Source organism: Cherax quadricarinatus, chromosome 20 (genome assembly GCF_038502225.1).
Source record: "Cherax quadricarinatus isolate ZL_2023a chromosome 20, ASM3850222v1, whole genome shotgun sequence".
NCBI lineage: Eukaryota > Metazoa > Arthropoda > Malacostraca > Decapoda > Parastacidae > Cherax > Cherax quadricarinatus.
In genome coordinates, this window is record NC_091311.1 from 5,394,241 (window position 1) to 5,417,890 (window position 23,650).

The 23,650-nt window shown below is 50.6% G+C and overlaps 1 protein-coding gene across 1 annotated transcript in view; it reads right to left on the reverse strand.

Moving 5' to 3' along the window:
• LOC138852975 (uncharacterized) overlaps nucleotides 1-23,650 on the reverse strand; it is a 501,217-nt gene that overhangs the window by 259,459 nt on the left and 218,108 nt on the right. The window contains exon 4 of the mRNA XM_070086859.1: nucleotides 19,820-20,399. Within this exon, the coding sequence (XP_069942960.1) occupies nucleotides 19,820-20,399 (580 nt within the window). The remainder of the gene's footprint in view (nucleotides 1-19,819; nucleotides 20,400-23,650) is intronic.

The window sequence follows — 23,650 nt, forward strand, 5'->3', positions numbered from 1 at the left end:
CAGTAGTGAAGGCAGCTCCTGCTGCATCACACAGTAGTGAAGGCAGCTGCTGTTGCATCACACAGTAGTGAAGGCAGCTGCTGCTGCATCACACAGTAGTGAAGGCAGCTGCTGCTGCATCACACAGTAGTGAAGGCAGCTGCTGCTGCATCACACAGAAGTGAAGGCAGCTGCTGCTACATCACTTAGTAGTGAAGGCAGCTGCTGCTGCATCACGCAGTAGTGAAGGCAGCTGCTGCTGCATCACACAGTAGTGAAGGCAGCTCCTGCTGCATCACACAGTAGTGAAGGCAGCTGCTGGTGCATCACACAGTAGTGAAGGCAGCTGCTGGTGCATCACACAGTAGTGAAGGCAGCTGCTGCTGCATCACACAGTAGTGAAGGCAGCTGCTGCTGCATCACACAGTAGTGAAGGCAGCTGCTGCTGCATCACACAGTAGTGAAGGCAGCTGCTGCTGCATCACGCAGTAGTGAAGGCAGCTGCTGCTGCATCATTAAGTAGTGAAGGCAGCTGCTGCTGCATCACACAGTAGTGAAGGCAGCTGCTGCTGCATTACACAGTATTGAAGGCAGCTGCTGCTGCATCACACAGTAGTGAAGGCAGCTGCTGCTGCATCACACAGTACTGAAGGCAGCTGCTGCTGCATCACACAGTAGTGAAGGCAGCTGCTGTTGCATCACACAGTAGTGAAGGCAGCTGCTACTGCATCACACAGTAGGGAAGGCAGTTGCTGCTGCATCACACAGTAGTGAAGGCAGGTGCTGCTGCATCACACAGTAGTGAAGGCAGCTGCTGCTGCATAACACAGTAGTGAAGGCAGCTCCTTCTGCATCACACAGTAGTGAAGGCAGCTCCTGCTTTTTCACACAGTAGTGAAGGTTGCTGCTGCTGCATCACACAGTAGTGAAGGCAGCTGCTGCTGCATCACACAGTAGTGAAGGCAGCTGCTGCTGCATCACACAGTAATGAAGGCAGCTGCTGCTGCATCACAGAGTAGTGAAGGCAGCTGCTGCTGCATCATACAGTAGTGAAGGCAGCTGCTGCTGCATCACACAGTAGTGAAGGCAGCGCCTGCTGCATCACACAGTAGCGAAGGCAGCTGCTGCTCCATCACACAGTAGTGAAGGCAGCTGCTGCTGCATCACACGGTAGTGAAGGCAGCTGCTGCTGCATCACACAGTAGTGAAGGCAGCTGCTGCTGCATCACACAGTAGTGAAGGCAGCTGCTGCTGCATCACACAGTAGTGAAGGCAGCTGCTGCTGCATCACAAAGTAGTGAAGGCAGCTGCTGCTGCATCACACAGTAGTGAAGGCAGCTGCTGCTGCATCACACAGTAGTGAAGGCTGCTGCTGCTGCATCACAAAGTAGTGAAGGCAGCTGCTGCTGCATCACACAGTAGTGAAGGCAGCTGCTGCTGCATCACACAATAGTGAAGGCAGCTGCTGCTGCATCACACAGTAGTGAAGGCAGCTGCTGCTGCATCACAAAGTAGTGAAGGCAGCTGCTGCTGCATTACAAAGTAGTGAAGGCAGCTGCTGCTGCATCACACAGTAGTGAAGGCAGCTGCTGCTGCATCACACAGTAGTGAAGGCAGTTTCTGCTGCATCACAAAGTAATGAAGGCAGCTGCTGCTGCATCACAAAGTAGTGAAGGCAGCTGGTGCTGCATCACACAGTAGTGAAGGCAGCTGCTGCTGCATCACACAGTAATGAAGGCAGCTGCTGCTGCATCTCACAGAAATGAAGGCAGCTGCTGCTGCATCACACAGTAGTGAAGGCAGCTGCTGCTGCAACACATAGTAGTGAAGGCAGCTGCTGCTGCATCACACAGTAGTGAAGGCAGCTGCTGCTGCATCACACAGTAGTGAAGGCAGCTGCTGCTGCATCACACAGTAGTGAAGGCAGCTGCTGCTGCATCACACAGTAGTGAAGGCAGCTGCTGCTGCATCACACAGTAGTGAAGGCAGCTGGTGCTGCATCACACAGTAGAGAAGGCAGCTGCTGCTGCATCACACAGTAGTAAAGGCAGCTGCTGCTGCATCACACAGTAGTGAAGGCAGCTGCTGCTGCATCACACAGTAGTGAAGGCAGCTGCTGCTGCATCACACAGTAGTGAAGGCAGCTGCTGCTGCATCACACAGTAGTGAAGGCAGCTGCTGCTGCATCACACAGTAGTGAAGGCAGCTGCTGCTGCATCACACAGTAGTGAAGGCAGCTGCTGCTGCATCACACAGTAGTGAAGGCAGCTGCTGCTGCATCACACAGTAGTGAAGGCAGCTGCTGCTGCATCACACAGAAGTGAAGGCAGCTGCTGCTGCAAGTAGAGAAGGCAGCTGCAGCTGCATCACTCAGAAGTGAAGGCAGCTGCTGCTGCATCACCCTGTAGAGAAGGCAGCTGCTGCTGCATCACACTGTAGCAGCTGCTGCTGCATCACAGTAGTGAAGGCAGCTGCTGCTGCATCACACAGTAGTGAAGGCAGCTGCTGCTGCATCACTTAGTAGTGAAGGCAGCTGCTGCTCCATCACACAGTAGTGAAGGCAGCTGCTGCTGCATCACACAGTAGTGAAGGCAGCTGCTGCTGCATCACACAGTAGTGAAGGCAGCTGCTGCTGCATCACACAGTAGTGAAGGCAGCTGCTGCTGCATCACACAGTAGTGAAGGCAGCTGCTGCTGCATCACACAGTAGTGAAGGCAGCTGCTGCTGCATCACACAGTAGTGAAGGCAGCTGCTGCTGCATCACACAGTAGAGAAGGCAGCTGCTGCTGCATCACACAGAAGTGAAGGCAGCTGCTGGTGCATCACACTGTAGAGAAGGCAGCTGCTGCTGCATCACACAGTAGTGAAGGCAGCTGCTGCTGCATCACACAGTAGTGAAGGCAGCTGCTGCTGCATCACACAGTAGTGAAGGCAGCTGCTGCTGCATCACACAGTAGTGAAGGCAGCTGCTGCTGCATCACACAGTAGTGAAGGCAGCTGCTGCTGCATCACACAGTAGTGAAGGCAGCTGCTGCTGCATCACACAGTAGTGAAGGCAGCTGCTGCTGCATCACACAGTAGTGAAGGCAGCTGCTGCTGCATCACACTGTAGAGAAGGCAGCTTCTGCTGCATCACACAGAAGTGAAGGCAGCTGCTGCTGCATCACACTGTAGAGAAGGCAGCTGCTTTTGCATCACACAGAAGTGAAGGCATCTGCTGCTGTATCACACTGTAGAGAAGGCAGCTGCTGCTGCATCACACTGTAGAGAAGGCAGCTGCTGCTGCATCACACAGAAGTGAAGGCAGCTGCTGCTACATCACTTAGTAGTGAAGGCAGCTGCTGCTGCATCACGCAGTAGTGAAGGCAGCTGCTGCTGCATCACACAGTAGTGAAGGCAGCTCCTGCTGCATCACACAGTAGTGAAGGCAGCTGCTGCTGCATCACACAGTAGTGAAGGCAGCTGCTGCTGCATCACACAGTAGTGAAGGCAGCTGCTGCTGCATCACACAGTAGAGAATGCAGCTGCTGCTGCATCACACAGTAGTGAAGGCAGCTGCTGCTGCATCACACAGTAGTGAAGGCAGGTGCTGCTGCATCACGCAGTAGTGAAGGCAGCTCCTGCTGCATCACACAGTAGTTAAGGCAGCTGCTGCTGCATCACGCAGTAGTGAAGGCAGCTGCAGCTGCATCACGCAGTAGTGAAGGCAGCTGCTGCTGCATCACGCAGTAGTGAAGGCAGCTGCTGCTGCATCACGCAGTAGTGAAGGCAGCTGCTGCTGCATCACGCAGTAGTGAAGGCAGCTGCTGCTGCATCACGCAGTAGTGAAGGCAGCTGCTGCTGCATCACGCAGTAGTGAAGGCAGCTGCTGCTGCTGCATCACACAGAAGTGAAGGCAGCTGCTGCTGCATCACACTGTAAAGAAGGCAGCTGCTGCTGCTGCATCACACAGAAGTGAAGGCAGCTGCTGGTGCATCACACTGTAGAGAAGGCAGCTGCTGCTGAATCACACAGAAGTGAAGGCAGCTGCTGCTGTATCACACTGTAGAGAAGGCAGCTGCTGCTGCATCACACTGTAGAGAAGGCAGCTGCTGCTGCATCAAACAGAAGTGAAGGCAGCTGCTGCTACATCACTTAGTAGTGAAGGCAGCTGCTGCTGCATCACACAGTAGTGAAGGCAGCTGCTGCTGCATCACACAGTAGTGAAGGCAGCTGCTGCTGCATCACACAGTAGTGAAGGCAGCTGCTGCTGCATCACACAGTAGTGAAGGCAGCTGCTGCTGCATCACACAGTAGTGAAGGCAGCTGCTGCTGCATCACGCAGTAGTGAAGGCAGCTGCTGCTGCATCACGCAGTAGTGAAGGCAGCTGCTGCTGCATCACGCAGTAGTGAAGGCAGCTGCTGCTGCATCACGCAGTAGTGAAGGCAGCTGGTGCTGCTTCACGCAGTAGTGAAGGCAGCTGCTGCTGCATCACGCAGTAGTGAAGGCAGCTGCTGCTGCATCACGCAGTAGTGAAGGCAGCTGCTGCTGCATCACGCAATAGTGAAGGCAGCTGCTGCTGCATCACGCAGTAGTGAAGGCAGCTGCTGCTGCATCACGCAGTAGTGAACGCAGCTGCTGCTGCATCACGCAGTAGTGAAGGCAGCTGCTGCTGCATCACGCAGTAGTGAAGGCAGATGCTGCTGCATCACGCAGTAGTGAAGGCAGCTGCATCTGCATCACGCAGTAGTGAAGGCAGCTGCTGCTGTATCACGCAGTAGTGAAGGCAGCTGCTGCTGCATCACGCAGTAGTGAAGGCAGCTGCTGCTGCATCACGCAGTAGTGAAGGCAGCTGCTGCTGCATCACACAGTAATTAAGGTAGCTGCTGCTGCATCACACAGTAGTGAAGGCAGCTGCTGCTGCATCACACAGTAGTGAAGGCAGCTGCTGCTGCATCACACAGTAGTGAAGGCAGCTGCTGCTGCATCACACAGTAGTGAAGGCAGTTGCTGCTGCATCACACAGTAGTGAAGGCGGCTGCTGCTGCATCACACAGTAGTGAAGGCAGCTGCTGCTGCATGACACAGTAGTGAAGGCAGCTGCTGCTGCATCACACAGTAGTGAAGGCAGCTGCTGCTGCATCCCACAGTAGTGAAGGCAGCTGCTGCTGCATCACACAGTAGTGAAGGCAGCTGCTGCTGCATCACACAGTAGTGAAGGCAGCTGCTGCTGCATCACACACTAGTGAAGGCAGCTGCTGCTGCATCACACAGTAGTGAAGGCAGCTGCTGCTGCATCACACAGTAGTGAAGGCAGCTGCTGCTGCATCACACAGTAGTGAAGGCAGCTGCTGCTGCATCACACAGTAGTGAAGGCAGCTGCTGCTGCATCACACAGTAGTGAAGGCAGCTGCTGTTGCATCACACAGTAGTGAAGGCAGCTGCTGCTGCACCACACAGTAGTGAAGGCAGCTGCTGCTGTATCACATAGTAGTGAAGGCAGCTGCTGCTGCATCACACAGTAGTGAAGGCAGCTGCTGCTGCATCACGCAGTAGTGAAGGCAGCTGCTGCTGCATCACACAGTAGTGAAGGCAGCTGCTGCTGCATCACACAGTAGTGAAGGCAGCTGCTGCTGCATCACACAGTAGTGAAAGCAGCTGCTGCTGCATCACACAGTAGTGAAGGCAGCTGCTGCTGCATCACGCAGTAGTGAAGGCAGCTGCTGCTGCATCACACAGTAGTGAAGGCAGCTGCTGCTGCATCACGCAGTATTGAAGGCAGCCGCTGCTGCATCACACAGTAGTGAAGGCAGCTGCTGCTGCATCACGGAGTAGTGAAGGCAGCTGCTGCTGCATCACACAGTAGTGAAGGCAGCTGCTGCTGCATCACACAGTAGTGAAGGCAGCTGTTACTGCATCACAAAGTAGTGAAGGCAGCTGCTGCTGCATCACGCAGTAGTGAAGGCAGCTGCTGCTGCATCACACAGTAGTGAAGGCAGCTGCTGCTTCATCACACAGTAATGAAGGCAGCTGCTGCTGCATCACACAGTAGTGAAGGCAGCTGCTGCTGCATCACACAGTAGTGAAGGCAGCTCCTGCTGCATCACACAGTAGTGAAGGCAGCTGCTGCTGCATCACACAGTAGTGAAGGCAGCTGCTGCTGCATCACACAGTAGTGAAGGCAGCTGCTGCTGCATCACACAGTAGTGAAGGCAGCTGCTGCTGCATCACACAGTAGTGAAGGCAGCTGCTGCTGCATCACACAGTAGTGAAGGCAGCTGCTGCTGCATCACACAGTAGTGAAGGCAGCTGCTGCTGCATCACACAGTAGTGAAGGCAGCTGCTGCTGCATCACACAGTAGTGAAGGCAGCTGCTGCTGCATCACACAGTAGTGAAGGCAGCTGCTGCTGCATCACACAGTAGTGAAGGCAGCTGCTGCTGCATCACACATTAGTGAAGGCGGCTGCTTCTGCATCACACAGTAGTGACGGCAGCTGCTGCTGCATCACACAGTAGTGAAGGCAGCTGCTGCTGCATCACACAGTAGTGAAGGCAGCTGCAGCTGCATCACGCAGTAGTGAAGGCAGCTGCTGCTGCATCACGCAGTAGTGAAGGCAGCTGCTGCTGCATCACGCAGTAGTGAAGGCAGCTGCTGCTGCATCTCGCAGTAGTGAAGGCAGCTGCTGCTGCATCACGCAGTAGTGAAGGCAGCTGCTGCTGCATCACGCAGTAGTGAAGGCAGCTGCTGCTGCATCACGCAGTAGTGAAGGCAGCTGCTGCTGCATCACACAGTAGTGAAGGCAGCTGCTGCTGCATCACACGGTAGTGAAGGCAGCTGCTGCTGCTGCATCACACAGAAGTGAAGGCAGCTGCTGCTGCATCACACTGTAAAGAAGGCAGCTGCTGCTGCTGCATCACACAGAAGTGAAGGCAGCTGCTGCTGCATCACACTGTAGAGAAGGCAGCTGCTGCTGCATCACACAGAAGTGAAGGCAGCTGCTGCTGTATCACACTGTAGAGAAGGCAGCTGCTGCTGCATCACACTGTAGAGAAGGCAGCTGCTGCTGCATCACACAGAAGTGAATGCAGCTGCTGCTACATCACTTAGTAGTGAAGGCAGCTGCTGCTGCATCACACAGTAGTGAAGGCAGCTGCTGCTGCATCACACAGTAGTGAAGGCAGCTGCTGCTGCATCACACAGTAGTGAAGGCAGCTGCTGCTGCATCACACAGTAGTGAAGGCAGCTGCTGCTGCATCACACAATAGTGAAGGCAGCTGCTGCTGCATCACACAGTAGTGAAGGCAGCTGTTGCTGCATCACACAGTAGTGAAGGCAGCTGCTGCTGCATCACGCAGTAGTGAAGGCAGCTGCAGCTGCATCACGCAGTTGTGAAGGCAGCTGCTGCTGCATCACGCAGTAGTGAAGGCAGCTGCTGCTGCATCACGCAGTAGTGAAGGCAGCTGCTGCTGCATCACGCAGTAGTGAAGGCAGCTGCTGCTGCATCACGCAGTAGTGAAGGCAGCTGCTGCTGCATCACGCAGTAGTGAAGGCAGCTGCTGCTGCATCACGCAGTAGTGAAGGCAGCCGCTGCTGCATCACACAGTAGTGAAGGCAGCTGCTGCTGCATCACGCAGTAGTGAAGGCAGCTGCTGCTGCATCACACAGTAGTGAAGGCAGCTGCTGCTGCATCACACAGTAGTGAAGGCAGCTGTTACTGCATCACACATTAGTGAAGGCAGCTGCTGCTGCATCACGCAGTAGTGAAGGCAGCGGCTGATGCATCACACAGTAGTGAAGGCAGCTGCTGCTTCATCACACAGTAGTGAAGGCAGCTGCTGCTGCATCACACAGTAGTGAAGGCAGCTGCTGCTGCATCACACAGTAGTGAAGGCAGCTCCTGCTGCATCACACAGTAGTGAAGGCAGCTGCTGCTGCATCACACAGTAGTGAAGGCAGCTGCTGCTGCATCACACAGTAGTGAAGGCAGCTGCTGCTGCATCACACAGTAGTGAAGGCAGCTGCTGCTGCATCACACAGTAGTGAAGGCAGCTGCTGCTGCATCACACAGTAGTGAAGGCAGCTGCTGCTGCATCACACAGTAGTGAAGGCAGCTGCTGCTGCATCACACAGTAGTGAAGGCAGCTGCTGCTGCATCACACAGTAGTGAAGGCAGCTGCTGCTGCATCACACAGTAGTGAAGGCAGCTGCTGCTGCATCATACAGTAGTGAAGGCAGCTGCTGCTGCATCACACAGTAGTGAAGGCAGCTGCTGCTGCATCACACAGTAGTGAAGGCAGCTGCTGCTGCATCACACATTAGTGAAGGCGGCTGCTTCTGCATCACACAGTAGTGACGGCAGCTGCTGCTGCATCACACAGTAGTGAAGGCAGCTGCTGCTGCATCACACAGTAGTGAAGGCAGCTGCTGCTGCATCACACAGTAGTGAAGGCAGCTGCTGCTGCATCACACAGTAGTGAAGGCAGCTGCTGCTGCATCACACAGTAGTGAAGGCAGCTGCTGCTTCATCACACAGTAGTGAAGGCAGCTGCTGCTGCATCACACAGTAGTGAAGGTAGCTGCTGCTGTATCACACAGTAGTGAAGGCAGCTTCTGCTGCATCACACAGTAGTGAAGGCAGCTGCTGCTGCATCACACAGTAGTGAAGGCAGCTGCTGCTGCATCACACAGTAGTGAAGGCAGCTGCTGCTGCATCACACAGTAGTGAAGGCAGTTGCTGCTGCATCACACAGTAGTGAAGGCAGCTGCTGCTGCATCACACAGTAGTGAAGGCAGCTGCTGTTGCATCACACATTAGTGACGGCGGCTGCTGCTGCATCACACAGTAGTGAAGGCAGCTGCTGCTGCATCACACAGTAGTGAAGGCAGCTGCTGCTGCATCACACAGTAGTGAAGGCAGCTGCTGCTGCATCACACAGTAGTGAAGGCAGCTGCTGCTGCATCACACAGTAGTGAAGGCAGCTGCTGCTGCATCACACAGTAGTGAAGGCGGCTGCTGCTGCATCACACAGTAGTGAAGGCAGCTGCTGCTGCATCACACAGTAGTGAAGGCAGCTGCTGCTTCATCACACAGTAGTGAAGGCAGCTGCTGCTGCATCACACAGTAGTGAAGGCAGCTGCTGCTGCATCACACAGTAGTGAAGGCAGCTGCTGCTGCATCACACAGTAGTGAAGGCAGCTGCTGCTGCATCACACAGTAGTGAAGGCAGCTGCTGCTTCATCACACAGTAGTGAAGGCAGCTGCTGCTGCATCACACAGTAGTGAAGGCAGCTGCTGCTGCATCACACAGTAGTGAAGGCAGCTGCTGCTGCATCACACAGTAGTGAAGGCAGCTGCTGCTGCATCACACAGTAGTGAAGGCAGCTGCTGCTGCATCACACAGTAGTGAAGGCAGCTGCTGCTGCATCACACAGTAGTGAAGGCAGCTGCTGCTGCATCACACAGTAGTGAAGGCAGCTGCTGCTGCATCACACAGTAGTGAAGGCAGCTGCTGCTGCATCACACAGTAGTGAAGGCAGCTGCTGCTGCATCACACAGTAGTGAAGGCAGCTGCTGCTGCATCACACAGTAGTGAAGGCAGCTGCTGCTGCATCACACAGTAGTGAAGGCAGCTGCTGCTGCATCACGCAGTAGTGAAGGCAGCTGCTGCTGCATCACACAGTAGTGAAGGCAGCTGCTGCTGCATCACACAGTAGTGAAGGCAGCTTCTGCTGCATCACACAGTAGTGAAGGCAGCTGCTGCTGCATCACAAAGTAGTGAAGGCAGCTGCTGCTGCATCACACAGTAGTGAAGGCAGCTGCTGCTGCATCACACAGTAGTGAAGGCGGCTTCTGCTGCATCACACAGTAGTGAAGGCAGCTGCTGCTGCATCACACAGTAGTGAAGGCAGCTTCTGCTGCATCACACAGTAGTGAAGGCAGCTGCTGCTGCATCACAAAGTAGTGAAGGCAGCTGCTGCTGCATCACACAGTAGTGAAGGCAGCTGCTGCTGCATCACACAGTAGTGAAGGCGTCTTCTGCTGCATCACACAGTAGTGAAGGCAGCTGCTGCTGCATCACACAGTAGTGAAGGCAGCTTCTGCTGCATCACACAGTAGTGAAGGCAGCTGCTGCTGCATCACACAGTAGTGAAGGCAGCTTCTGCTGCATCACACAGTAGTGAAGGCAGCTGCTGCTGCATCACACAGTAGTGAAGGCAGCTGCTGCTTCATCACACAGTAGTGAAGGCAGCTGCTGCTGCATCACACAGTAGTGAAGGCAGCTGCTGCTGCATCACACAGTAGTGAAAGCAGCTGCTGCTGCAGCTGCTGCTGCATCACACAGTAGTGAAGGCAGCTGCTGCTGCATCACACAGTAGTGAAGGCAGCTGCTGCTGCATCACACAGTAGTGAAGGCAGTTGCTGCTGCATCACACAGTAGTGAAGGCAGCTGCTGCTGCATCACACAGTAGTGAAGGCAGCTGCTGTTGCATCACACATTAGTGAAGGCGGCTGCTGCTGCATCACACAGTAGTGAAGGCAGCTGCTGCTGCATCACACAGTAGTAAAGGCAGCTGCTGCTGCATCACACAGTAGTGAAGGCAGCTGCTGCTGCATCACACAGTAGTGAAGGCAGCTGCTGCTGCATCACACAGTAGTGAAGGCAGCTGCTGCTGCATCACACAGTAGTGAAGGCGGCTGCTGCTGCATCACACAGTAGTGAAGGCAGCTGCTGCTGCATCACACAGTAGTGAAGGCAGCTGCTGCTTCATCACACAGTAGTGAAGGCAGCTGCTGCTGCATCACACAGTAGTGAAGGCAGCTGCTGCTGCATCACACAGTAGTGAAGGCAGCTCCTGCTGCATCACACAGTAGTGAAGGCAGCTGCTGCTGCATCACACAGTAGTGAAGGCAGCTGCTGCTTCATCACACAGTAGTGAAGGCAGCTGCTGCTGCATCACACAGTAGTGAAGGCAGCTGCTGCTGCATCACACAGTAGTGAAGGCAGCTGCTGCTGCATCACACAGTAGTGAAGGCAGCTGCTGCTGCATCACACAGTAGTGAAGGCAGCTGCTGCTGCATCACACAGTAGTGAAGGCAGCTGCTGCTGCATCACACAGTAGTGAAGGCAGCTGCTGCTGCATCACACAGTAGTGAAGGCAGCTGCTGCTGCATCACACAGTAGTGAAGGCAGCTGCTGCTGCATCACACAGTAGTGAAGGCAGCTGCTGCTGCATCACACAGTAGTGAAGGCAGCTGCTGCTGCATCACACAGTAGTGAAGGCAGCTGCTGCTGCATCACACAGTAGTGAAGGCAGCTGCTGCTGCATCACACAGTAGTGAAGGCAGCTGCTGCTGCATCACGCAGTAGTGAAGGCAGCTGCTGCTGCATCACACAGTAGTGAAGGCAGCTGCTGCTGCATCACACAGTAGTGAAGGCAGCTTCTGCTGCATCACACAGTAGTGAAGGCAGCTGCTGCTGCATCACACAGTAGTGAAGGCAGCTGCTGCTTCATCACACAGTAGTGAAGGCAGCTGCTGCTGCATCACACAGTAGTGAAGGCAGCTGCTGCTGCATCACACAGTAGTGAAGGCAGCTGCTGCTGCATCACAAAGTAGTGAAGGCAGCTGCTGCTGCATCACACAGTAGTGAAGGCAGCTGCTGCTGCATCACACAGTAGTGAAGGCGGCTTCTGCTGCATCACACAGTAGTGAAGGCAGCTGCTGCTGCATCACACAGTAGTGAAGGTAGCTGCTGCTGCATCACACAGTAGTGAAGGCAGCTGCTGCTGCATCACACAGTAGTGAAGGCAGCTTCTGCTGCATCACACAGTAGTGAAGGCAGCTGCTGCTGCATCACACAGTAGTGAAGGCAGCTTCTGCTGCATCACACAGTAGTGAAGGCAGCTGCTGCTGCATCACACAGTAGTGAAGGCAGCTGCTGCTTCATCACACAGTAGTGAAGGCAGCTGCTGCTGCATCACACAGTAGTGAAGGCAGCTGCTGCTGCATCACACAGTAGTGAAAGCTGCTGCTGCTGCATCACACAGTAGTGAAGGCAGCTGCTGCTGCATCACACAGTAGTGAAGGCAGCTGCTGCTGCATCACACAGTAGTGAAGGCAGCTGCTGCTGCATCACACAGTAGTGAAGGCAGCTGCTGCTGCATCACACAGTAGTGAAGGCAGCTGCTGCTGCATCACACAGTAGTGAAGGCAGCTGCTGCTGCATCACACAGTAGTGAAGGCAGCTGCTGCTGCATCACACAGTAGTGAAGGCAGCTGCTGCTGCATCACGCAGTAGTGAAGGCAGCTGCTGCTGCATCACGCAGTAGTGAAGGCAGCTGCTGCTGCATCTCGCAGTAGTGAAGGCAGCTGCTGCTGCATCACGCAGTAGTGAAGGCAGCTGCTGCTGCATCACGCAGTAGTGAAGGCAGCTGCTGCTGCATCACGCATTAGTGAAGGCAGCTGCTGCTGCATCACACAGTAGTGAAGGCAGCTGCTGCTGCATCACACGGTAGTGAAGGCAGCTGCTGCTGCTGCATCACACAGAAGTGAAGGCAGCTGCTGCTGCATCACACTGTAAAGAAGGCAGCTGCTGCTGCTGCATCACACAGAAGTGAAGGCAGCTGCTGCTGCATCACACAGAAGTGAAGGCAGCTGCTGCTGTATCACACTGTAGAGAAGGCAGCTGCTGCTGCATCACACTGTAGAGAAGGCAGCTGCTGCTGCATCACACAGAAGTGAAGGGAGCTGCTGCTACATCACTTAGTAGTGAAGGCAGCTGCTGCTGCATCACACAGTAGTGAAGGCAGCTGCTGCTGCATCACACAGTAGTGAAGGCAGCTGCTGCTGCATCACACAGTAGTGAAGGCAGCTGCTGCTGCATCACACAGTATTGAAGGCAGCTGCTGCTTCATCACACAGTAGTGAAGGCAGCTGCTGCTGCATCACACAGTAGTGAAGGCAGCTGCTGCTGCATCACACAGTAGTGAAGGCAGCTGCTGCTGCATCACACAGTAGTGAAGGCAGCTGCTGCTGCATCACACAGTAGTGAAGGCAGCTGCTGCTGCATCACACAGTAGTGAAGGCAGCTGCTGCTGCATCACACAGTAGTGAAGGCAGCTGCTGCTGCATCACGCAGTAGTGAAGGCTGCTGCTGCTGCATCACACAGTAGTGAAGGCAGCTGCTGCTGCATCACACAGTAGTGAAGGCAGCTTCTGCTGCATCACACAGTAGTGAAGGCAGCTGCTGCTGCATCACACAGTAGTGAAGGCAGCTGCTGCTGCATCACACAGTAGTGAAGGCAGCTGCTGCTGCATCACACAGTAGTGAAGGCAGCTGCTGCTGCATCACAAAGTAGTGAAGGCAGCTGCTGCTGCATCACACAGTAGTGAAGGCAGCTGCTGCTGCATCACACAGTAGTGAAGGCAGCTTCTGCTGCATCACACAGTAGTGAAGGCAGCTGCTGCTGCATCACACAGTAGTGAAGGTAGCTGCTGCTGCATCACACAGTAGTGAAGGCAGCTGCTGCTGCATCACACAGTAGTGAAGGCAGCTTCTGCTGCATCACATAGTAGTGAAGGCAGCTGCTGCTGCATCACACAGTAGTGAAGGCAGCTTCTGCTGCATCACACAGTAGTGAAGGCAGCTGCTGCTGCATCACACAGTAGTGAAGGCAGCTGCTGCTTCATCACACAGTAGTGAAGGCAGCTGCTGCTGCATCACACAGTAGTGAAGGCAGCTGCTGCTGCATCACACAGTAGTGAAGGCAGCTGCTGCTGCATCACACAGTAGTGAAGGCAGCTGCTGCTGCATCACACAGTAGTGAAGGCAGCTGCTGCTGCATCACACAGTAGTGAAGGCAGCTGCTGCTGCATCACACAGTAGTGAAGGCAGCTGCTGCTGCATCACACAGTAGTGAAGGCAGCTGCTGCTGCATCACACAGTAGTGAAGGCAGCTGCTGCTGCATCACACAGTAGTGAAGGCAGCTGCTGCTGCATCACACAGTAGTGAAGGCAGCTGCTGCTGCATCACACAGTAGTGAAGGCAGCTCCTGCTGCATGACACAGTAGTGAAGGCAGCTGCTGCTGCATGACACAGTAGTGAAGGCAGCTGCTGCTGCATCACACAGTAGTGAAGGCAGCTGCTGCTGCATCACACAGTAGTGAAGGCAGCTGCTGCTTCATCACACAGTAGTGAAGGCAGCTGCTGCTGCATCACACAGTAGTGAAGGCAGCTGCTGCTGCATCACACAGTAGTGAAGGCAGCTGCTGCTGCATCACACAGTAGTGAAGGCGGCTGCTGCTGCATCACACAGTAGTGAAGGCAGCTGCTGCTGCATCACACAGTAGTGAAGGCAGCTGCTGCTGCATCACACAGTAGTGAAGGCAGCTGCTGCTGCATCACACAGTAGTGAAGGCAGCTGCTGCTGCATCACACAGTAGTGAAGGCAGCTGCTGCTGCATCACACAGTAGTGAAGGCAGCTGCTGCTGCATCACACAGTAGTGAAGGCAGCTGCTGCTGCATCACACAGTAGTGAAGGCAGCTGCTGCTGCATCACACAGTAGTGAAGGCAGCTGCTGCTGCATCACACAGTAGTGAAGGCAGCTGCTGCTGCATCACACAGTAGTGAAGGCAGCTGCTGCTGCATCACACAGTAGTGAAGGCAGCTGCTGCTGCATCACACAGTAGTGAAGGCGGCTGCTGCTGCATCACACAGTAGTGAAGGCAGCTGCTGCTGCATCACACAGTAGTGAAGGCAGCTGCTGCTGCATCACACAGTAGTGAAGGCAGCTGCTGCTGCATCACACAGTAGTGAAGGCAGCTGCTGCTGCATCACACAGTAGTGAAGGCAGCTGCTGCTGCATCACACAGTAGTGAAGGCAGCTGCTGCTGCATCACACAGTAGTGAAGGCAGCTGCTGCTGCATCACACAGTAGTGAAGGCAGCTGCTGCTGCATCACACAGTAGTGAAGGCAGCTGCTGCTGCATCACACAGTAGTGAAGGCAGCTGAAACAGAGGTCAGTTATGTATTAATTTGTTATTTCTAGTGTTTCTTTATGGAGTAAGACAGTGTTGCTGACTGCAAGCTTGTGTTGCCATAACCTATAATAACAACAACATCAATAATAATAATAATAATAATAATAATAATAATAATAATAATAATAATAATAATAATAATAACAATAATAATAATAATAATAATAATAATAATAATAATAATAATAATAATAATAATAATAATAATAATAATAATAATAATAATAATAATAATAATAATAATAATAATAATAATAATAATAATAATAATAATAATAATAATAATAATAATAATAATAATAATAATAATAATAACAATAATAATAATAATAATAATAATAATAATAATAATAATGATAATAATAATAATAATAATAATAATAATAATAATAATAATAATAATAATAATAATAATAATAATAATAATAAAAATAAAAATAATAATAATAATATTAATATTAGTATTTTAATATGACATCATAACATCAGCAATCATCTGTTTCTTGTCATCCGCACTACATCCACGCACATTTAAGCATCCCAGTTTTATAAAGTTTTTCTTCTTCTCTTTTTTAGTAAATGTCTACAGGAGAAGGGGTTACTAGCCCATTGCTCCCGGCATTTTAGTCGCCTCATACGACACGCATGGCTTACGGAGGAAAGATTCTTTTCCACTTCCCCATGGACAATAGAAGAAATAAAGAAGAACAAGAGCTATTTAGAAAAAGGAGAAAAACCTAGATGTATGTATATATATATATGCATGTACGTGTCTGTGAAGTGTGACCAAAGTGTAAGTAGGAGTAGCAAGATATCCCTGCTATCTAGCGTGTTTATGAGACAGAAAAAGACACCAGCAATCCTACCATCATGCAAAATAGTTACAGGTTTCTGTTTCACAGTCATCTGGCAGGACGGTAGTACTTCCCTGGGTGGTTGCTGTCTACCAACCTACTACCTATTAAAAGAAGTTGGATGTCCTGGCCATAAGCGAAACAAAGCTGAAAGGGGTAGGGGAGTTTCGATGGGGGGAAATAAATGGGATTAAATCTGGAGAATCTGAGACAGTTAGAGCAAAGGAAGGGGTAGCAGTAATGTTGAATGATCAGTTATAGAAGGAGAAAAGAGAATATGAATGTGTAAATGCAAGAATTATGTGGATTAAAGTAAAGGTTGGATGCGAGAAGTGGGTCATAATAAGCGTGTATGCACCTGGAGAAGAGAGGAATGCAGAGGAGAGAGAGAGATTTTGGGAGATGTTAAGTGAATGTATAGGAGCCTTTGAACCAAGTGAGAGAGTAATTGTGGTAGGGGACCTGAATGCTAAAGTAGGAGAAACTTTTAGAGAGGGTGTGGTAGGTAAGTTTGGGGTGCCAGGTGTAAATGATAATGGGAGCCCTTTGATTGAACTTTGTATAGAAAGGGGTTTAGTTATAGGTAATACATATTTTAAGAAAAAGAGGATAAATAAGTATACAAGATATGATGTAGGGCGAAATGACAGTAGTTTGTTGGATTATGTATTGGTAGATAAAAGACTGTTGAGTAGACTTCAGGATGTACATGTTTATAGAGGGGCCACAGATATATCAGATCACTTTCTAGTTGTAGCTACACTGAGAGTAAAAGGTAGATGGGATACAAGGAGAATAGAAGCATCAGGGAAGAGAGAGGTGAAGGTTTATAAACTAAAAGAAGAGGCAGTTTGGGAAAGATATAAACAGCTATTGGAGGATAGATGGGCTAATGAGAGCATAGGCAATGGGATCGAAGAGGTATGGGGTAGGTTTAAAAATGTAGTGTTAGAGTGTTCAGCAGAAGTTTGTGGTTACAGGAAAGTGGGTGCGGGAGGGAAGAGGAGCGATTGGTGGAATGATGATGTAAAGAGAGTAGTAAGGGAGATAAAGTTAACATATGAGAAGTTTTTACAAAGTAGAAGTGATGCAAGGAGGGAAGAGTATATGGAGAAAAAGAGAGAGGTTAAGAGAGTGGTGAAGCAATGTAAAAAGAGAGCAAATGAGAGAGTGGGTGAGATGTTATCAACAAATTTTGTTGAAAATAAGAAAAAGTTTTGGAGTGAGATTAACAAGTTAAGGAAGCCTAGAGAACAAATGGATTTGTCAGTTAAAAATAGGGGAGGAGAGTTATTAAATGGAGAGTTAGAGGTACTGGGAAGATGGAGGGAATATTTTGAGGAATTGTTAAATGTTGATGAAGATAGGGAAGCTGTGATTTCGTGTATAGGGCAAGGAGGAATAACATCTTGTAGGAGTGAGGAAGAGCCAGTTGTGAGTGTGGGGGAAGTTCGTGAGGCAGTAGGTAAAATGAAAGGGGGTAAGGCAGCCGGGATTGATGGGATAAAGATAGAAATGTTAAAAGCAGGTGGGGATATAGTTTTGGAGTGGTTGATGCAATTATTTAATAAATGTATGGAAGAGGGTAAGGTACCTAGGGATTGGCAGAGAGCATCCATAGTTCCTTTGTATAAAGGCAAAGGGGACAAAAGAGAGTGCAAAAATTATAGGGGGATAAGTCTGTTGAGTATACCTGGTAAAGTGTATGGTAGAGTTATTATTGAAAGAATTAAGAGTAAGACAGAGAATAGGATAGCAGATGAACAAGGAGGCTTTAGGAAAGGTAGGGGGTGTGTGGACCAGGTGTTTACAGTGAAACATATAAGTGAACAGTATTTAGATAAAGCTAAAGAGGTCTTTGTGGCATTTATGGATTTGGAAAAGGCGTATGACAGGGTGGATAGGGGGGCAATGTGGCAGATGTTGCAGGTGTATGGTGTAGGAGGTAGGTTACTGAAAGCAGTGAAGAGTATTTACGAGGATAGTGAGGCTCAAGTTAGAGTACATAGGAAAGAGGGAAATTATTTCCCAGTAAAAGTAGGCCTTAGACAAGGATGTGTGATGTCACCGTGGTTGTTTAATATATTTATAGATGGGGTTGTAAGAGAAGTAAATGCGAGGGTCTTGGCAAGAGGCGTGGAGTTAAAAGATAAAGAATCACACATAAAGTGGGAGTTGTCACAGTTGCTCTTTGCTGATGACACTGTGCTCTTGGGAGATTCTGAAGAGAAGTTGCAGAGATTGGTGGATGAATTTGGTAGGGTGTGCAAAAGAAGAAAGTTAAAAGTGAATACAGGAAAGAGTAAGGTTATGAGGATAACAAAAATATTAGGTGATGAAAGATTAGATATCAGATTGGAGGGAGAGAGTATGGAGGAGGTGAATGTATTCAGATATTTGGGAGTGGACGTGTCAGCGGATGGGTCTATGAAGGATGAGGTGAATCATAGAATTGATGAGGGGAGAAGGATGAGTGGTGCACTTAGGAGTCTGTGGAGACAAAGAACTTTGTCCTTGGAGGCAAAGAGGGGAATGTATGAGAGTATAGTTTTACCAACGCTCTTATATGGGTGTGAAGCATGGGTGATAAATGTTGCAGCGAGGAGAAGGCTGGAGGCAGTGGAGATGTCATGTCTGAGGGCAATGTGTGGTGTGAATATAATGCAGAGAATTCGTAGTTTGGAAGCTAGGAGGAGGTGCGGGATTACTAAAACTGTTGTCCAGAGGGCTGAGGAAGGGTTATTGAGGTGGTTCGGACATGTAGAGAGAATGGAGCGAAACAGAATGACTTCAAGAGTGTATCAGTCTGTAGTGGAAGGAAGGCGGGGTAGGGGTCGGCCTAGGAAAGGTTGGAGGGAGAGGGTAAAGGAGGTTTTGTGTGCGAGGGGCTTGGACTTCCAGCAGGCATGCGTGAGCGTGTTTGATAGGAGTGAATGGAGACGAATGGTTTTTAATACTTGACGTGCTCTTGGAGTGTGAGCAAAGTAACATTTATGAAGGGATTCAGGGAAACCGGCAGGCCGGACTTGAGTCCTGGAGATGGGAAGTACAGTGCCTGCACTCTGAAGGAGGGGTGTTAATGTTGCAGTTTAAAAACTGTAGTGTAAAGAACCCTTCTGGCAAGACAGTGATGGAGTGAATGATGGTGAAAGTTTTTCTTTTTCTGGCCACCCTGCCTTGGTGGGCCACCCTGCCTTGGTGGGCCGAGAGAGAGAGAAAGAGAGAGAGAGAGAGAGAGAGAGAGATAGAGAGAGAGAGAGAGATATATAGAGAGAGAGAGAGAGAGAGAGAGAGAGAGAGAGAGAGAGAGAGAGAGAGAGAGAGAGAGAGAGAGAGAGAGAGAGAGAGAGAGAGAGAGAGAGAGAGAGAGAGAGAGAGAGAGAGAGAGAGAGAGAGAGAGAGAGAGAGAGAGAGAACATCACTCCATCTGAGATCATACATACCCAGGATGACTCGAGTATGGAACACATTCGTACAGCATAATGATGTCAACGAGATAAAGTCAGTTGATCAAATGAAAATGCTGGCCCACAGATGGCTCCAACTTCATCCTGTTCCCCTACTTTGTATGTCTCATAAACAATAAAAATGCTTTCAAATGAGCTGATGTAGGTAACAGCTCTTAGCTTGCCAATAAAGTTAGGAATCCTTAACCTGTAAAGAGCTTGTCAATAAAGCTAGGGATCCTCAACCTTGTCAAACCCTGTGTAAAAAAAAAAAAAAAAAAAACAAAAAAAAGAGAGGGAGAGAGAGAGAGAGATAGATAGAGAGAGAGAGAGTAGAGAGAGAGAGAGAGAGAGAGAGAGAGAGAGAGAGAGAGAGAGAGAGAGAGAGAGAGAGAGAGGGAGGGAGAGAGAGAGAGAGAGAGGAGAGAGGAGAGAGTAGAGAGAGAGAGAGAGAGAGAGAGAGAGAGAGAGAGAGAGAGAGAGAGAGAGAGAGAGAGAGAGAGAGAGACTCACCGTGAACCACTGTGATGATGCTACGAGAGGAGCTGTTTGTACATCAGTGGCCAGTCTGGCACTGTATAGGCCAGCTGGCCCTATGGCCTCGCAGGGGAAGTGTACCTCGTGGGCAGCACGGAGGTAGAGGCCTCTCAGTGGGACACTTCCCAGGACCACTGCCTCGCCGCCCCATGCCCACGAGAGTGCCCTGGCACCCGTCGACACTAGTGACCCACGGGCAGGGAAGTCCTCCACTACTGCTCTCTTCTCTCTCTTTATCCACCTCCAGTACCTCTCGTATGCATCTTTCCTCCCCCTTTTCTTTCTTATCTTGCTTCTGTGTTGTCTCCACTGTCTCCTAATTCTGTCTTCCTGGCTTATCTTGCGTCTCCTAGGCACTCTGTGGCTCCTCTTATGTTTGAGGAACGACCAGGGCTTTGTGTCGTGGCTTCTCCAGGCGGGCGTGGTTGTGGTTGTGGGCGTGGTGGTGGGCGCCGCCTCCATGGTGGCCCCACCCACAGGTACACCATGATACAGCAGGTCAACCCAGGTCTTGAAGATGATGGAACTCTGAGGTAGACACTTAGCTCGGGTGAACCTGAAGCAACAGTCACCTTGATCAACAACACACTCTCAACACATAATAACTCCATATGTTAAGACGTAAAACTAAACATCAGTCTTATGGCTAAAAGTTACAACTCTGTCTAGAGCAGCGTTCCTTAGCCAGGGTTCCCTGCAACCCCAGGGTTCCCTGCAACCCCAGGGTTCCCCGCAACCCCAGGGTTTCCCTGAACCCCAGGGTTACCCGGAACCCCAGGGTTCCGGGGAACACCAGGGTTCCCCGCAACCCCAGGGTTCCCCGCAACCCCAGGGTTTCCCTGAACCCCAAGGTTCCCCGCAACCCCAGGGTTTCCCTGAACCCCAAGGTTCCCCGGAACCCCAGGGTCCCCCGGAACCCTGGGGTCCCCCGGAAGGTCGTTAAGGGTTCCAAGAGAAACAGTATTAAGTGATCTAATCATTTTTAAATGCAGTTTTGAGTTTAGTTCAATATTTCTAATTTTACAAGACAATTATTGGATATTTTGGGAAAATTCTTGTGAATTATAACAAGTGTTGTGGTTGTTAGATTATTTAAAAGACTAATAACCAGGGGGAATATATTTAGTGACGTCACTGAGACACCAGTTATCAGGGGACAGGAGCTGTACTTGATGAATTCGTGTATCAGTACAGAATGCATTTATGAGTACAGTACACATGCACGAGTACAGTACACATGCACGAGTACAGTACACATGCACCAGTACAGTACACATGCACGAGTACAGTACACATGCACGAGTACAGTACACATGCACCAGTACAGTACACATGCACGAGTACAGTACACATGCACGAGTACAGTACACATGCACGAGTACAGTACACATGCACCAGTACAGTACACATGCACGAGTACAGTACACATGCACGAGTACAGTACACATGCACTAGTACAGTACACAATCACGAGTACAGTATACATGCACGAGTACAGTACACATGCACGAGTGCAGTACACATGCACGAGTACAGTACACATGCACTAGTACAGTACACATTCACGAGTACAATATACATGCACGAGTACAGTACACATGCACGAGTACAGTACACATTCACGAGTACAGTACACATGCACGAGTACAGTACACATGCACGAGTGCAGTACACATGCACGAGTACAGTACACATGCACGAGTGCAGTACACATGCACGAGTACAGTACACATGCACGAGTACAGTACACATGCAAGAGTGCAGTACACATGCACGAGTACAGTACACATGCACGAGTGCAGTACACATGCACGAGTACAGTACACATGCACGAGTGCAGTACACATGCACGAGTACAGTATACATGCACGAGTGCAGTACACATGCCCGAGTACAGTACACATGCACGAGTACAGTACACATGCACGAGTACAGTATACATGCACGAGTACAGTACACATGCACGAGTGCAGTACACGTGCACGAGTACAGTACACATGCACGAGTACAGTACACATGCACGAGTGCAGTACACATGCACGAGTACAGTACACATGCACGAGTGCAGTACACATGCCCGAGTACAGTACACATGCACGAGTACAGTACACATGCACAAGTACAGTATACATGCACGAGTACAGTACACATGCACGAGTGCAGTACACGTGCACGAGTACAGTACACATGCACGAGTACAGTACACATGCGCGAGTACAGTACACATGCGTGAGTACAGTACACATGCACGAGTGCAGTACACATGCACGAGTGCAGTACACATGCACGAGTACAGTACACATGCACGAGTACAGTACACATGCGCGAGTACAGTACACATGCGTGAGTACAGTACACATGCACGAGTGCAGTACACATGCACGAGTGCAGTACACATGCACGAGTACAGTACACATGCACGAGTACAGTACACATGCGCGAGTACAGTACACATGCGTGAGTACAGTACACATGCACGAGTACAGTACACATGCACCAGTACAGTACACATGCACGAGTGCAGTACACATGCACGAGTACAGTACACATGCACGAGTACAGTACACATGCACGAGTACAGTACACATGCACGAGTACAGTACACATGCACCAGTACAGTACACATGCACGAGTACAGTACACATGCACGAGTACAGTACACATGCACGAGTACAGTACACATGCACGAGTACAGTACACATGCACGAGTACAGTACACATGCACGAGTACAGTACACATGCACGAGTGCAGTACACATGCCCGAGTACAGTACACATGCACGAGTACAGTACACATGCACAAGTACAGTATACATGCACGAGTACAGTACACATGCACGAGTGCAGTACACGTGCACGAGTACAGTACACATGCACGAGTACAGTACACATGCGCGAGTACAGTACACATGCGTGAGTACAGTACACATGCACGAGTGCAGTACACATGCACGAGTGCAGTACACATGCACGAGTACAGTACACATGCACGAGTACAGTACACATGCGCGAGTACAGTACACATGCGTGAGTACAGTACACATGCACGAGTGCAGTACACATGCACGAGTGCAGTACACATGCACGAGTACAGTACACATGCACGAGTACAGTACACATGCGCGAGTACAGTACACATGCGTGAGTACAGTACACATGCACGAGTACAGTACACATGCGTGAGTACAGTGCACATGCACGAGTGCAGTACACATGCACGAGTGCAGTACACATGCACGAGTACAGTACACATGCACGAGTACAGTACACATGCACGAGTACAGTACACATGCACGAGTACAGTACACATGCACGAGTGCAGTACACATGCACGAGTACAGTACACATGCACGAGTGCAGTACACATGCACGAGTACAGTACACATGCACGAGTGCAGTACACATGCACGAGTACAGTGCACACCAACACCACCACCACCAGCACCACAACTAACACCGCAACCAACACCACCAACACCACCACCACCACCGGCATCACAACCACAACCACCACCACCACCACCACAACCAACACCACCAACACCACAACCAACACCACCACCACCACAACCACCACCACCACCACCACAACCAACACCACCAACACCACCACCACCACCACAACCAACACCACCACCACCACCACCACAACCAACACCACCACCACCACAACCAACACCACCACCACCACAACCAACACCACCACCACCACAACCAACACCACCACCACCACAACCAACACCACCACCACCAACACCATAACCAATACCAACTGAACTACATGTAGACAGCCTGTACTGTCTGCAT